Here is a 16,815-nt window from a genome sequence, read left to right on the forward strand (position 1 = left end):
ATAATGATATTACAATGAGCAAAGTTCACTAGAGTACAGCGCTTTGTCAGAAACACAACAGGTCGTTGGCTCAGGGTAGCAAATGTGCAGTTTATCAGTCTCAGCATGCACAAGAACAACCAAGTTCCCATCTTGTCACAGAGCCTAGCCGCAGCATCTTCACTCTGCTTTACACTCCATACTGTTCCTTAGAGTCAGCACATCAGGTCCCCTAATGTGATTAACATCTAAGGTGGGAGGCCTAGGGAACATTTAGGTAGTGCAGCTACGCTCCATCCTTCTTCATCTGAAGAAGTTTATAGCTTCTTCAGTGCTGTACATTTTCTTTGAAATGTGAATATCTCTTTAATTTCCAAGTCACCTTAGGCAATTATTCCACAGTCCCTTACTGGCTCAGATCTGGACAGTGGTAGGTCCCTTTTGAGCCAGCTAATATGGGGCAGCTTCTGGATTCTTCTCACAGAGGATAGCACTGCAGTCCTCCTGTACCAAACCTTGCCACATAAACACAATATATTATGCCACACAAGACCAACAAAGAAGAGCTTGGAGTAACAACCATGCTCACCTTGCATAATCACTAAGACAGAGGAGAATCCAAGAGGAGGAGAACAGAGTACTGATCAAGAAAAGGCTTAAATCCAGCACTTTGTAGCAGCCAGAAGAAAAGGGGCATTAGAACTGGGATACCAGCATGACAGAAAAGCATACACAAGCGAAGACACTCCATACAAGATGAAGGGAAGCTCTAAGAGTTATGATTAACTACACAGATGGCAGGAAGACCAAAGCTGAGAGCTTGACCAAGATGATAAGGTCAATACTGCAGATGGGAAGAGACTTCTGCCAGGACATGTGACACTTAAGGCCTCCTTCAGGGGTCTCAAAAACTCATGGTAAGTGATATTACAAACATTTCAAGACCTATTAACCCATGCAACTGAGTAAATAAACAGGGCACCTGCCAAGAACTACAGACAGAGTTTATGACACAGACCACCTGGGTGGGTAAATGGAAGATTTTCCATTTTTTTGCATTTTCCATTTTTCCACACCACCAAGCCGAGCAGATGAGGAAAACAATGTTGCCCCAAAAGTGACTGTGCTTAAACTGCAACCAAGCATTTAAGGGTATGAAATGACATCTTTTGCATAGAGAAAACAGTGACATAGATATGTCAACTCTATCTTCAGTGCCAATCAAAAGGGTAAGACTTATGATAACACAGAACAAAACAATCTCTTTCATTCCTCTTGAAAGAAAGGCCAAGTTGACTTTCAAATACAACATTGTATGTAAGCTATTTCCACCCTAATTAAATTCTGTACAAATGAGAAGACCAGGAAGACTTTCAGAGAATGCCAACATGATGACCAAAGCAGGTTCTCTTTGAGGGACACTTTCCTGTTTTCAAACAGAAAACACTGAAATGGCATACGGAATAAGCATTCAAAAGCAGGAGAACTATGAAGAATGAGAGGAAACAAAGATATGAAGAACTAGACTGGAGAACAACCCCAAGAAAACACATGCAACTTCCAACATATCTGTCTTTTAGGATGGTCTCAAGTTGAGGATTCCACTTGTCACATCAATCACAAATTTTCCTCTACTTCTCCCCATTCACAGCAGACTTCTGTAGAAAATAAAATTGGGAAAGGAAAAAGGAAAGCGCCCTTGCGCACCCATGTCTTTCTCAGAAATAACAGAAGTAACGATCATGTGAGCATTCATATACTGGTGCTAATACGATGGCAACTGACCAAACAAACAAGGGCTTCATAGAACCATCTACAGCGCTGAAACCACATCAAGGGGAAGAAAAGACATTCCTGTATGACTCGCAGAATGAGAAAGAACAGACAAAGGGCAGAAGAGAAAAGACAGCAAACAAGAGCAACGAGACAATGATAGAAAGGTACAGTGGGGCTGGGAGGCACCCTTCCCTCCAACAGCTCTCCAGGCTGAATTAAAGCATCCAATCTCTCATTTCTCCCTACTTTTCAACACACTTCCAGAGGCAGAACATTCTCCGCCACTTCTACCAACCTTTCTATCCCTCATCACACTGCATATTACCGGGTTCATGTAGATCAGCTTCCTAAAATTACCAAAGAACACCACCTCGTGAGAGACCCACACACACAAAAAAAAGCCATAGACCGCATTGGCGCATACAGCTGCAACATTCATAAAACCTACTATATTCCAGCAGATTTTAAAAATAAGAAATACTCTGATGGCACTCATCCGGAGGAGCCACCAAGCTCCTCGGCACACACAAACGGGTCTTTCTGCAGGTTAAAGAATTCTAATACAGGGAAAATGAAAGAGTGGCTACTTCATACCATCAGCATTCGATGCCGTACAATGGCAAAAAAAACATCTTACAAAACAAGGAATTCGCGTCAGCACAAAGTCACCCAGGAAAAAGAATAGAGCTATGCGAATTCTACTAAGCATTCACATAAGCATACACAGAACGCAAAACAGTCGAGCACTCGCTTTTAGAACAACAAATACGCGCGTCTAAAGCGAAATCCAAGGGTACATCCAGAAGCACTAAATGGCTCGCAATCTCCTTGTAAAATTCCTTCCACATCCACATCGTTTCAATGACCTACGTGCCATGAAATATCATCGGAAAAATGAAGAGAAGTACCAAAAATAAAATAAAAACAAGGGGCAACCTACCGTGCCTGAAGAGTACGGGGAGAGCGAAGGTCCCTTCTCGGCAGAACCGTTTTCTGCCGCGGGGCCGGGCGGCGGCGGGCAGTTGGGGCTGAAAACCATCAGGTCGCTCTTGCCCGCGCCGTCCGCCACGCACAGGCTCCGGCTCTGGCGCTGCGAGTACGACCAGCTGCCCACCTCGCTGGCGCACACCAGCGTCGCCGGCCCGGGCCCCGCCAGCACGGCCGCCCGCGGCGCCCAGCGCGACGCCCCGTACAGCACCACCGCCAGCAGGAACAGGCTCGACACCGCGCAGATGGCCACCACCAGCCACACGTTCGTCGCCGCCGCCGCCGCCGCCGCCGCGCCGCCCTCCGCGCCCGCCGCCGGCCGCAGCCCCGCCCCCGACGACGACGCCCCCGCCCCCGCCGCCGCCGCCGACAGCGCCGCCTCGGCGCCCTCCACCAGCGACACGCTCAGCGTGGCCGTGGCCGAGCGCGACGGCTCCCCGTGGTCCCGCACCACGATCAGCAGCCTCTGCCGCGGGCCGTCCGCCTCCTCCAGCGCCCGCGCCGTGCTCACCTCGCCGCTGTACAGCCCCACGCGGAACGGGCCCTTGCCCCGCGGCTCCCACAGCTCGTAGCGCAGCCACGCGTTGTAGCCCGAGTCCGCGTCCACCGCGCGGATCTTCGCCACCACCTGCCCCGCCGGCGCCCCCCACGCCGCCCACGCCCACAGCGACCCCGGCGCCGACGCCGACGCCGACGCCTCGCCCGCAGCCCAGAGCCCCGGCCCGCCGCCGGCAGGCGGGAGCAGCGCCGGCGCGTTGTCGTTCTCGTCCACCACGAACAGCTGCACCGTGGCGTTGCCGCACAGCGGCGGCTCGCCCGCGTCCACCGCACGCACCTCGAACTGCAGCACCTGCAGCTCCTCGTAGTCCAGGGGCCGCAGCGCCCACAGCCGCCCGCTCTCCGCGTCCACCGACACGTAGCTCGACGCCGGACGCCACCCCGCGCCCGACCCCGCGCCGCCCTCCGCCACCGAGTAGCTCACGCGCCCGTTGCCCGCCTCGTCCGGGTCCCGCGCCCACAGCCGCGCCAGCTCCGCGCCCGCCGCGTTGTTCTCCCGCGCCAGCACCGTGTACACGGCCTGCGCGAACGCCGGCGCGTTGTCGTTCACGTCCGACACCGGCACCCGCAGCCCGCGGCTGGCGCGCAGCGGCGGCGCCCCGCCGTCCTCCGCCCGCACCTCCACCTCGTACTCCGACACCCGCTCCCGGTCCAGCGCCTCCCGCAGCACCAGCGAGTACGAGCCCGCGAACGTCGCCACCAGCCCGAACGGCGCCGGCGGCCACACCGCGCAGCGCACCCGCCCGTTCGCCCCCGAGTCCCGGTCCGACACGCTCAGCAGCGCCACCACCGTCCCCACCGACGCGTCCTCGGGCACCGGCACCGACAGCGACGTCACCCACACCTCGGGCGCGTTGTCGTTCACGTCCAGCACCTCTAGCATCACGCCACAGTGCCCTGATAAAGGCGGAACTCCCATGTCTCTCGCTTCGATTTGCAACTCGTATAAGCGCACTTCTTCAAAGTCCAGGGGGCCCTGGACACGGATCTCTCCCGTCCTCGGATCAATGCCGAATACATCTCTCTTGGCAGCAGGAAGTGAACTGACGATGCTGAACGAGAACTCCTGATTAATTCCTTCGTCCGGGTCTGTAGCGCCCACCCGAGTCACTAATGTTCCCTCTGCCGCGTTCTCCGGCAGCCGCACTTTATACACCGACTGGTTGAACTGGGGCGCGTTGTCGTTCGCATCCAGCACCGACACCAACAGCTCCACCGTGCCCGTCAGCGACGGCCTGCCCCCGTCACTCGCCGTCAGCACCAGACGGTGCTCGGCCAACGACTCGCGGTCCAGACCTTTCGTCAGCACCAGGAACAGCGACTTCATATTTTCATCTGACGATTTCATATCCAGAGCGAAGTGCTCGCTGGGACTGAGGGTATAGGAGAGCTGCGCGTTGGCTCCGATGTCCGCATCCGACGCGCCCTCCAGCGGGAAACGGGATCCTGGCAGCGACGATTCCGCGATGCTGAGGTTTTTGGTGGCGGCGGGGAAGAGCGGCGCATTGTCGTTGATGTCGGTGACCTCCACCTCCACGTGGAAGACGCGCAGCGGCCGCTCCAGCAGCACCTCCAGGCGCAGGGCGCAGGGCGCGCTCTTCCCGCACAGCTCCTCCCGGTCCAGCCGCGAGCTCACCACCAGCGCCCCGCTCGCCCCGCTCACCTCCACGCTCGCCCGCCGGCCCTGCGCCACCAGCCGCAGCCGCCGCGCCTCCGCCTCGCCCGCCTCCAGGCCCAGGTCCTGCGCCAGCCGCCCCACCACCGTGCCGCCCTTGGCTTCCTCCGGCACCGAGTAGCGCACCTGCCCGCCGCCCAGCGCCCAGGCCGCCTGCAGCACCAGCACCCGCACCACGGCCCGCACGCACACCACCATGGCCGCCGCCGCCGCCCGCGCCCCGCACGGCTCCCAACGCCGCCGCCGCCGCTCTCCTGCCCGCCCCGCGCCGCTCCCCCCGCGCGCACAGCCGCCCTTCCCGCCGCCCCGGGGCGGAGCCGCCCTCCCGCCGCTCCCGCGCCGTTCCTGAGCCTGCAGCGACACCGTGTGCTCCGACGCCTCACTCGCGCCCGCCGCCGACAGCACGCCAGCGACACCGACACCGACACCGCCGCGCGGGACACGACACCCCCGCCACTCGCGGGACACGCCACGCCCACGGCCATGGCGCCGACACCCACCCCAGCACAGCCCGAGACAGCACCGACTGCCAGGGGGCAACAGCCCCGCAGCGCCGCGCTCCAGATGCTGCCCCCCGCACACTGACCGGCTCTCAGCCCTGTACGCACCACGGCGATAGATGCTCCTGACTGCTTGTTTTCTTCCTTCCTTTGTTCTTCGTCTCTCTTCTCCTTTGTTTCTCCTCCATTCTCTGTCTTTTTTTCTCCTGCTTGCTTCTTTCTTGCTTGAATTCTTCTGCATGAAATCTTCTTTTCCTCTTTCCACCTTTTCCTTCTTTCAATTCTTTCCTACATTCACTTCTTTCTACATTCACTTCTTTCTCTCTGAATCTTCTTTCAATTCAGCTCTACCTTATTTTTTTTCATGTTTCTCATTTCATTCAATTTGTTCCTGCTTTCATTCTATTCCTTTCTTCCTTCTATCCCTTTCTACCTTCTTATGTACTTTCAATTCCTTCTTTCATTCTTGCAATATCTTCCTACTTCCTTTCTTTCTTCATCTCCTTCTATCCACTAGTTTCTCTTCCGTTCTCAGTTCACTTGTCACTTTTCCGTTTCCTGCATTAGCCTTCAGAGCCTTTTCCTTTCCCTCCTTCCCCGTCTTTTTTACTTCTTCCTCCTCTTCCTTTTTTTCATTTTAGTTATTTTCCTGCTTTATCAAAATGCTTTCCAAATGCCTGCACCACTCTTCCCATCAAGCTTTTATATGTTCTGAGACAAGACCTTTGCTTTCTGTCTTGTCTCTCTCCTCCTTTGCTTCTCCTCCATTCTCTGTCTTGCTTGCTTGCCTGCATTCTTCTTGACGTCTACTTTTATTCTTTTTCTTCTTTCACTTCTCTCCTTCTGCTGTCTTTGCCACTTTGCTTCCTTCCCTTCCTTTTGGTAAATTTCCTTGTCACTTCTTTCATTCCTTCCTTTCCTTCCTTTCCTGGTGCTTTTCCCCTTTGTTTCTCTTCCATTGTCGTTCTTGCTTGCTTGCATTATTCTCGATGGCTTCCTTCCTTCCTTCCTTCCTTCCTTCCTTCCTTCCTTCCTTCCTTTTTCTCTCTCTCTCTCTCTTTCTTGCATTTTTTCTTCATTTATTCTCTACTTGTCTTCCTGTTTCTTCTTTCATCCTTTCAGTGCCTTCTTCCCTTTTCTCTTACTTCTTCAGTACAATTTCTTCATGCTTCCTACAGTTTCGTCATGCTTCCATCCTTTCCTTTTCTTTCCTTCACTCCTTCTGTCCATCTCCTTCTCTACCTCTCCTCTTTACTATGCGTTATCTTCTTACTCCTATTCATTTTTTCCTGCTTTATCAAAATGCTTTCCAAATGCCTGCATCACTCTTCCAATCAAACTCAGACATGCTCTGAGGCAACACCTCTTCTTCCTCTTCCTCACCGCCTTCCATTCTGCTCTGTACACCATCCTTAGCACTCAGCAGGATCATGTTCCCCCAGGAATTTCTCTCATGAGCTACTGCACACCAGAGGACCTGGATGCCCACTGCAAACAGGCACCAAGACCTCCATACAGCTCAGGTGAGTCTTTCACTCACTTTCACAAACTGCAGCCTTTCATGACTGTTCTGCCACCTGCTCACACTGTGATGGGAAGCAACAGGAAAGGAACAAGATCAGGCAGCAGGGCTCTGATGCTCTAAAACTACAGCCATTACTCAGGATACGTTCCATCCACCCAACATGAACATATTGCAGGTAAATAGCAAAAATTGTGCATTGCTCTCCTGAAAGCATCTTATTTGGGCAGGAGACACTTACCTTTATTTAGAAAAAGAACTTCCATGACAGGAGAATTGCTTATAAACAACAATTTCATCAAACATTATTACAGATTCCCGGGGAAGCTGGATGGAAAAATTCCCTTCAGATGTGGGACACCTATGAAATCATTTGACACCACAAATTGCTCCCCTACACATGTTCACTTTTTGGAATGAGACGTATTACAACAGATGCACCATCTCCACTGGGGCCAACTATGCAAGTACAAAGACTGAGGGGAAGTCAAGTGCACAACGAATACACCCACCCGATCAAGTCTCCTTAGAATTTTCCTCTATTTCTCACTCCACGCAGACACCATGGGAACGGACACTTCCCAGTGGGAGAAACCCATCGGTACCAACATGTACACGACAAGGCTCCAAACCTACAGGCATTCCCCAGGCAATGTTCAGTCCATCCAACATAAAGGGAACACAACTAAACTGCAAAAATATATACACCTGTCTGTCTCTCAAACAAATTTTTTGCATATGAACAACTTATCAGCACCATCAGCACTTGCATGCGATTGAATGCTCAGAAAAAGTAACAGATTCATGGATGGATAATTGGTTTCAAAGAGAAATTTTCATTCCAAATCTTCAGTGATCTCTAGGGAAGCTAGCCTGAAGAGAAATCATCGAGCTTAGCAAAAGCTCCCCAACCATGGGAGACTATGATGTACTCCCTGACACACAGCTGTCACACAGGAAGCCATCACACAGGAGAGAAAAAAAAGAAAAACACAACAAAGGATCCCATTCAAGCTCATTGAAACACAAGATTTGCCAACGGTTTAAACATGGAGAGCACTTCTTCCCCTCCTCCCCACTTCTTGCTCAATGCCACACTACAACTTCCACCCAGCATCTCCATTTCTCACAAACATGCTTATTTTCCTACTCAACACCATCCTGCCCACTGCCAAATGCTCACACCTTCTCAAAAAGGAGTTCACAAACTCACAGCCACAACACCTGGACGATGCTCCAGCCCATCAACACATTCCATCTCCAAACCCACCTCTGAGCATCACCATCTGCACAGCCTCGCCTTCTCCCACACTGCCAGGATCTTCCGCCCTGCACAAATGGCAATCTCAAGGCTTTGCACTGGCTCAGCAATCTGTGGTGAAAACGGTGAAAGCTGACCCGAAGGACAACAACAGCTTCTGCTGGAGCAGACACTCCTCATGCTCAGGAACACAGGAGTCAAAGGTCATCTGACAGACTGCTGCAAATCCAGGCCTATGGTACAGAAGAGTAAGATAAAGGAAAACCAAGTGGACAAACAAAAACAAAACTCTACGTAGAGCCTGGGAAGGCCCTGGAACATCAGGCCAGGAATTGACACAAATTGCCTTCCTTGGAGACACACAGACCTTCACAGGATGAGGCCCTCACCAGCCTCATCTAACTGCAGTGTTCTTCCTGCTCTCAGCAAGGAAACCACGGACGTCCACATGTCACCTTCAGCACAAGGTACCTTAAGATCTTTTCACATGGGAAGCAAGAGGCAGACCTGAAAGCCAATGACATTCTCTCAACGACAACCTCCACTCTGAACAGTGCAGAAGCCAGCACCCACACTCACAGACAACTGTCCAAGTGTCTCTTCTCTGGCAGCAGCCTCAACTCAGCAGACTACATCTCATCCACCGTTACCAACAGATTTCCAATATGGGAGACGAAAAACAGTAGAGTTGGGAGTGGGACATTTTCGTTACAGGAGAGAAGAAAACCAAAGGATCCCATCCCACTTCATTGGACCACAAGGTCTGGACAACACTGAGAATACAAACAGCACTTCTTCCTGTCCCTCCCAACAATAAGAGCAGAAGGAATATCTTGGGGAACTTCCGACACTTCAGGAAGAATTATCAGTCGTGGGAAAAGCTCCTGCCTGAGCAACAATACTCCACGTTCAGACAGCCATGATTAAAAGCACCAATGACAGATGTGTTCACAAGCAGGAATGCCACAAGAACAACGGGGAGTGAGGACATGCAGAACTTGACTGCACAGGGCCCTTAGGAAGCTCATCGTTCTTCACAAATGGCCTTGACATCCCCATTTGCTTCCTTTGAGGCCACACAGGTCCCATCCTACATAAACCATGCTGCCATGCTCTCAGCTTACTCGAGCTTCATCCATATGCAGGAAGAGAATCCCCAGAGAAAACATCAGGCAAAGCCTCCAAGCACAGACCAAGGCAGATGTGTGGCAGCATGAATAACACGCTGCCTCTCATCCTCAGAAAGAGCTCACAGATGAATTTCTGGGAATTCGGAGAGGCTCCTAGCTGAGGAGCACAGTGTGCCAGGCCTCTTCTCCATGTCGTCTAATGGCATATTCTGTCCTGCACCCCGGGAAATCAGATCTCCAGGAGAGTATTTCCAAACCAGGAGCTGAGGAGCTATTAGATGCATGCCAGCACAGATAGAAAGCTTCAAAAAACATCATTAGGGAATTATCACCCCACCCACCAAATAACAAACATTAAAACAATTTTTAGTACAAAGGTTTCAAGTATAAACTGAATGAGAAAGAATAATGCCTACAGGACCACCACCACTTTTCATATCATCCACTCCTTCAGCAATCTCAGGTGGAAATGTTGTACACCAGTAAGAAACAGGATTTCGGGAGCCCACATTGTGAAAGCACTAAGCACAATCTGCACTGATTTTATTCTATCAGAAATATATATATATATCAAAAACTGAACAGCTAGCCTCCATAAGAAGCTCCAAACCAGGAACTGATGGGATCAACATATTTGCAACAGTTAAAAAAAACATCATAAGGGGACTACACACAACAATTCCATAAAAAGGAACAGCAATGCAGTGGAAGTAGAATGAGTAGAACACCAAAGGTGTTCTCCCATCTCCCAGTCCATTACAAGACTTGTGTGAAAGGTAGGAAGACTCCAACACCGCTGTCTCATGAGCATCAGACAACCCACCAACTGCACCCAGCTGTAATGAGCATGAGCTGGGCACAGGGAAACCATCCGATCACATTTACCAGCACTCCCAGGACACAGGACAGGCCGGTCACCACAGACTGCGTGTAACTGGCACAGTCAGATCCTCTGAAGCTGTCCTCAAACAAAACATTTTGCCAGATGCAGAAAAACAGTTCTCTGTTGCTCTGTTTATTGCTCTGTCCTTGTGCTCTGCTCTTCTACCTCTCTATTGCAAACTACACAAATAGCATGCTCAAAATGGGATAAATATTCTATGATTTTTGCTGCACCTTCCCCTTTAACAATGACTTTCTGGTAGTAAACAGAGTGGAAAAGGTTATCTATCTTCAAGGAGCATAGGAAAAGACAGGGGAAACCGGCATGCCTTGCTGACAGCAGAGGCATAGTGATCACGAGCAACTGCAGCTCTATAAGAAGCTAAGCAACAGCAGGATAGGGAAGAAGTCAAACTCACTTCCTCTGATACATTTTGACAAGCACAAGACAAGGCCCTCTGCAACATCATCTAACTCAACATCAGACCTCCACCCAACGACGACAAATCCCTTTTTCAAGGGAAGTCACCCACTCCACTTCCTGGTCCACTTCTCTCCAATGAGTGCGTTATTTCCGTCTTGCTCAACACAACCCAGAGGAGAGAGAGGGATTCACAGCTGATGCAGTGAAAATTCTCACAAGGCATATAAACTCAAGTGGCATTCTGGGCATTTTGACAGCACATACTATTCTCAACATAGGCAAGACCTTCAAATCTTGTCACTTCAAGCCTGGAAAAGGGTCTTGCCCAGGAACACTCTGAGACCATTTTGCCTCAGCATTCACTTTAGACACCCTTGATCCTCCATTCTCGAATGTGTGTTTTCAACACAAGTAGACACCTCTTCTTCTACTCTTAAGGCATGCAATGCAGACTATTGATTTCCTTTTCTCTGAGGCAGTGGGACTTCCCCACAAAGGTCACGGTTCACTTCATATTAAGACCAGGTCCCATTCAGTGCCATTGCCACATTCACCTCCACCGGGTGACACACTTTCCCTTGCCAACACAATGCTCACTCCAACTTTCACACACCCTTCCCAGCAATGACAGATCTGAAATCTGCAAAACCCTGCCAATGGTCCCATATGCACAGGGACCATCTTGCAGATTCCCTGGAAGAACATCAAAACAGGCCAGTCTGCCTCCTTTAAAAAGAGATGGAATGACAGCTAACGTCAATGGGTATTGACTTCATTCTGAGAGATGACAACCCTGTTGGGGAAGGAGTGAGAGACAAACATCATGGCATCAGACGGTGCAATAGCTCTGCAGAATCCTGCATGGATAGAGGACTTCACAGCATCACGTATTTGAAAACATGAGGCCAAGGCTGTTCTGCTTTTCCAGCTACACAAGGTGTTTCCTGAATGGACCTGAAGAAAACAACGTAACAACAGTAGGCCCAACATTCAGCTACTTAAAGGGCTTTCAACAGTGCCTGCTGCACAGTCACAACCAGACCATGTCTTCCTGGACTGCAGACCTTCAACAGTCTCAAACAGAAATGCTACACACCAGTAACCAACAAGATTTGCAGAGACCATGTTGTGAGGAAAATCCAAGTAAAATTACTTCCACATCCACATCGTTTCAATGACCATCCTGCCGTGAAATACCATCGAAAAACAAAAGAACTGGTAAAGAAAAATAAATAAATGAATAAAAATGAAAAACAAGGGGCAACCTACCGTGCCTAAGGAGTACGGGGAGAGCGAAGGTCCCTTCTCGGCAGAACCGTTTTCTGCCGCGGGGCCGGGAGGCGGCGGGCAGTTGGGGCTGAAAACCATCAGGTCGCTCTTGCCCGCGCCGTCCGCCACGCACAGGCTCCGGCTCTGGCGCTGCGAGTACGACCAGCTGCCCACCTCGCTGGCGCACACCAGCGTCGCCGGCCCGGGCCCCGCCAGCACGGCCGCCCGCGGCGCCCAGCGCGACGCCCCGTACAGCACCACCGCCAGCAGGAACAGGCTCGACACCGCGCAGATGGCCACCACCAGCCACACGTTCGTCGCCGCCGCCGCCGCCGCCGCCGCCGCGCCGCCCTCCGCCGGCCGCAGCCCCGCCCCCGACGACGACGCCCCCGCCCCCGCCGCCGCCGCCGACAGCGCCGCCTCGGCGCCCTCCACCAGCGACACGCTCAGCGTGGCCGTGGCCGAGCGCGACGGCTCCCCGTGGTCCCGCACCACGATCAGCAGCCTCTGCCGCGGGCCGTCCGCCTCCTCCAGCGCCCGCGCCGTGCTCACCTCGCCGCTGTACAGCCCCACGCGGAACGGGCCCTTGCCCCGCGGCTCCCACAGCTCGTAGCGCAGCCACGCGTTGTAGCCCGAGTCCGCGTCCACCGCGCGGATCTTCGCCACCACCTGCCCCGCCGGCGCCCCCCACGCCGCCCACGCCCACAGCGACCCCGGCGCCGACGCCGACGCCGACGCCTCGCCCGCAGCCCAGGGCCCCGGCCCGCCGCCGGCAGGCGGGAGCAGCGCCGGCGCGTTGTCGTTCTCGTCCACCACGAACAGCTGCACCGTGGCGTTGCCGCACAGCGGCGGCTCGCCCGCGTCCACCGCACGCACCTCGAACTGCAGCACCTGCAGCTCCTCGTAGTCCAGGGGCCGCAGCGCCCACAGCCGCCCGCTCTCCGCGTCCACCGACACGTAGCTCGACGCCGGACGCCACCCCGACCCCGACCCCGACCCCGCGCCCGCGCCGCCCTCCGCCACCGAGTAGCTCACGCGCCCGTTGCCCGCCTCGTCCGGGTCCCGCGCCCACAGCCGCGCCAGCTCCGCGCCCGCCGCGTTGTTCTCCCGCGCCAGCACCGTGTACACGGCCTGCGCGAACGCCGGCGCGTTGTCGTTCACGTCCGACACCGGCACCCGCAGCCCGCGGCTGGCGCGCAGCGGCGGCGCCCCGCCGTCCTCCGCCCGCACCTCCACCTCGTACTCCGACACCCGCTCCCGGTCCAGCGCCTCCCGCAGCACCAGCGAGTACGAGCCCGCGAACGTCGCCACCAGCCCGAACGGCGCCGGCGGCCACACCGCGCAGCGCACCCGCCCGTTCGCCCCCGAGTCCCGGTCCGACACGCTCAGCAGCGCCACCACCGTCCCCACCGACGCGTCCTCGGGCACCGGCACCGACAGCGACGTCACCCACACCTCGGGCGCGTTGTCGTTCACGTCCAGCACCTCCAGCTCCACGCTGCAGTGCCCTGATAACGACGGCGTCCCCTTGTCTTTCGCTTCAATGCTAAAGTCAAATACACTGACTTCCTCAAAGTCCAGGGGACCGACGAGTCGGATCTCGCCCGTCTGCGGATTAACCGAAATCACATCTCTTCCACTCGGGGGAATAAAGTTGCTTGCGCTGTAGGTCACTTCACTGTTAATTCCTTCGTCAGGGTCCGTGGCGCCGACTCGGGCCACCAGCGTACCCTCCGCTGCGCTTTCCAGTACCTGCACTTTATACACCGACTGGTTGAACTGGGGCGCGTTGTCGTTCGCATCCAGCACCGACACCAACAGCTCCACCGTGCCTGTCAGCGACGGTCTGCCCCCATCACTCGCCGTCAGCACCAGACGGTGCTCAGCCAACGACTCGCGGTCCAGAGATTTCCTTAATACAAGATAGGGTATGATATTCCGTTCATTCTCTTTTCCTATTTCCAGAGCGAAGTGCTCGCTGGGGCTGAGGGTATAGGAGAGCTGCGCGTTGGCTCCGATATCTGCATCCGACGCGCCCTCCAGCGGGAAGCGGGATCCCGGCATCGTATTTAATTCGGGGATGCTGAGGTTTTTGGTGGCAGCGGGGAAGATGGGCGCATTGTCGTTGATGTCGGTGACCTCCACCTCCACGTGGAAGACGCGCAGCGGCCGCTCCAGCAGCACCTCCAGGCGCAGGGCGCAGGGCGCGCTCTTCCCGCACAGCTCCTCCCGGTCCAGCCGCGAGCTCACCACCAGCGCCCCGCTCGCCCCGCTCACCTCCACGCTCGCCCGCCGGCCCTGCGCCACCAGCCGCAGCCGCCGCGCCTCCGCCTCGCCCGCCTCCAGGCCCAGGTCCTGCGCCAGCCGCCCCACCACCGTGCCGCCCTTGGCTTCCTCCGGCACCGAGTAGCGCACCTGCCCGCCGCCCAGCGCCCAGGCCGCCTGCAGCACCAGCACCCGCACCACGGCCCGCACGCACACCACCATGGCCGCCGCCGCCGCCCGCGCCCCGCACGGCTCCCAACGCCGCCGCCGCCGCTCTCCTGCCCGCCCCGCGCCGCTCCCCCCCGCGCGCACAGCCGCCCTTCCCGCCGCCCCGGGGCGGAGCCGCCCTCCCGCCGCTCCCGCGCCGTTCCTGAGCCTGCAGCGACACCGTGTGCTCCGACGCCTCACTCGCGCCCGCCGCCGACAGCACGCCAGCGACACCGACACCGCCGCGCGGGACACGACACCCCCGCCACTCGCGGGACACACCACGCCCACGGCCACGGCGCCGACACCGACACCGAGCCCAGCACAGCCCGAGACAGCAGCGACAACCGGGGGGCAACAGCCCCGCAGCGCCACGCTCCACACGCCGCTCCCCGCACACAGACCGGCTCCTCCCAGCCCTTGCTTGCTTCTTTTCACGTCTCCCTCCTCCTTTTCTTCTCCTCCATTCTCTCTCTTGCTTGCTTTCCTGCTTCCTTCTTGCTTGTATTCTTTCTTCTGCATGCATACTTCTTTCCTTCTTTCTCCCATTTTCTTCTTCCACTTCTTTCCTTCTCACACTTTTTTCCTTCTTTCACTTTGTTCCTTCTTTCACTTCTTTCCTTCTTTCTGAACCTTATTTCCTTCTTCATGTATCTTCATTCTTTCTCTCTGTTCCATTATTATTCCTTTTTTTTTTTTTTTCTAATTCGATTTCTTCTTCCTTTTTAAATTCTTATATTATTTCCTTTTTTCTTTTACTTCCTTTCAGTCTTCCATGCAGTCTGGAGTGGCGTGTGTGCTCCACATGCCACTCCTTGCATATCGACAGGCTGCCAGCCCTGCATGCATTACGCCAACGGAGGCTCCTCCTTGATTCTTTACTTGCTTGCTTGCTTCCTTCCTTTCTTTCTCGTCTCTCTCCTCCTTTGCTTCTCCTCCATTCTCTCTGTTGCTTGCTTCTTCCTTGCCTGAGTTCTTCTCGACATCTTCTTTTCTTTTTTCATTACTTTCCTTCTTTCTGAAACTTCATTCCTTGAGATACCTTCATTCTTTCTCTTTTCCATCGTTATTCTTTTTTTATTATTATTATTTTCTAATTCGATTTCTTTTTTCTTTTTCTTTCTATGCTCCTTCCTTTTTTTTCTTTTATTTTCTTTCAGTCTTTCAATTCCTTCTTTCAGTCTTACAACTTATTCCTGGTTTCCTTCTTTCCTTCACTCCTCATATCCATCTGCTTCTCTCCCTCTCCTCTTCACTTCTCATGTTTTCCTTCCTTATATTAGCCTTCATAACCTTTCCATTTCCCTCCTTGCCCTTTTTTTTTCTTCCTTCACGTTTTTCCCCTCCTAAATCAAAACGCCGTCCAAATGCCTACAATATCAAGCGCACTATCAAGCACAGACATGACCTCAGACAAGCTCTCTTCTTCAGCTTCGTCATGGCCTTTCATTGAGCTCTGTACAGTGTTCCTCAGCACTCATGAGGACAACATCCCCCCAGGAATTACTCCTCCAGAGAATTCGCTCTCCTCCTCTCAATAGGCCACTGCAGACCAGGATACCAGGATGCCCACTGCAAACAGGCTCCAAGGACTCCAAACAGCTCAGGTGAGTCTTTCATTCGGCAACTCAAACCCAGCACACCCCAGCTCACAAATCCTCCAAAAGTGGAAAAAAAAAACAAACACAGGGCAACCACAGTTCACTTGCACTCCCACACACCTCAGGGAAGATGCATTAGTTGGCACTCACTTGCCACCCACATGCTGAGTGGTAAGCTCTTGCTTTCCTTTTCAGGTACACATCCACTGCCAGAAAAATCCAGCAGGAAGATCCTCTGGACACAGGGCAATTACTCCCACCAGAAACATCTCATCTGTAATGTGAGCTAACCATCACACAACCCAACAACTCCACGAAGGTAACACCACTGCTTTTTCACTGAAAAAAATACCTTGACCACTAACACCCCTCCACCCCCCAGAGAAACACAGTATGATCCCTCCTTCACATGTCTTTCTCGCCACCCGCTCACACTGAGCTGCGAAGAAAAGGGAAAGGACTGAGATCAGGCAACAGGACAATGCTGCTCCAAACCTACAGTCTACAGCCTCCAAACCTAGGCTAGATTCCATCCATCCAACATGAACTTATTGCTGTTGAATAGCAGAAATCTTGCATAGCTCTCTTGAAAACATCTTCTCGGAGTACGAGCCACTTACCTATAGGATCAGTGCTTGCTTGCTTAGAAAAAGAAGAGTTTCTATGACGGGAGAATGGCTTCTAAAGCACAATTTCTTTAAAAGCTATCAGAGATTTCTGGGGAAGATGGATGGAAATTTTCCTTCAGATATGTAACACTTTGGAAGTCATTTGAAACC

The 16,815-nt window shown here is 53.7% G+C and overlaps 2 protein-coding genes across 3 annotated transcripts in view; both read right to left on the reverse strand.

Moving 5' to 3' along the window:
- The window catches only part of LOC116494859 (protocadherin alpha-2-like), a 180,544-nt gene that overhangs the window by 98,406 nt on the left and 65,323 nt on the right, over positions 1-16,815 (reverse strand). The gene's annotated exons all lie outside the window — the stretch shown is intronic.
- Positions 11,451-14,450, reverse strand: LOC116494940 (protocadherin alpha-2-like). Its single transcript, XM_032197099.1, has 2 exons — positions 11,964-14,450; positions 11,451-11,648 (listed from the first exon to the last, which is right to left on the reverse strand). The coding sequence occupies exons 1-2, from the start codon at positions 14,448-14,450 to the stop codon at positions 11,451-11,453; spliced, it is 2,685 nt and encodes an 894-aa protein (XP_032052990.1).

The sequence above is a fragment of the Aythya fuligula genome, chromosome 14 (assembly GCF_009819795.1).
Source record: "Aythya fuligula isolate bAytFul2 chromosome 14, bAytFul2.pri, whole genome shotgun sequence".
Lineage (NCBI taxonomy): Eukaryota > Metazoa > Chordata > Aves > Anseriformes > Anatidae > Aythya > Aythya fuligula.

Bases quoted from the DNA above. Each gene is read 5' to 3' on its own strand.
- LOC116494940 (XM_032197099.1), bottom strand. From the start codon at position 14,450: ATGGTGGTGTGCGTGCGGGCCGTGGTGCGGGTGCTGGTGCTGCAGGCG. The intron at 11,649-11,963 runs GTAGGTTGCCCC...TGTTTTCTTCAG, and splicing joins CCCCGTACTCCTTAGGCACG to GTCCATTCAGGAAACACCTT.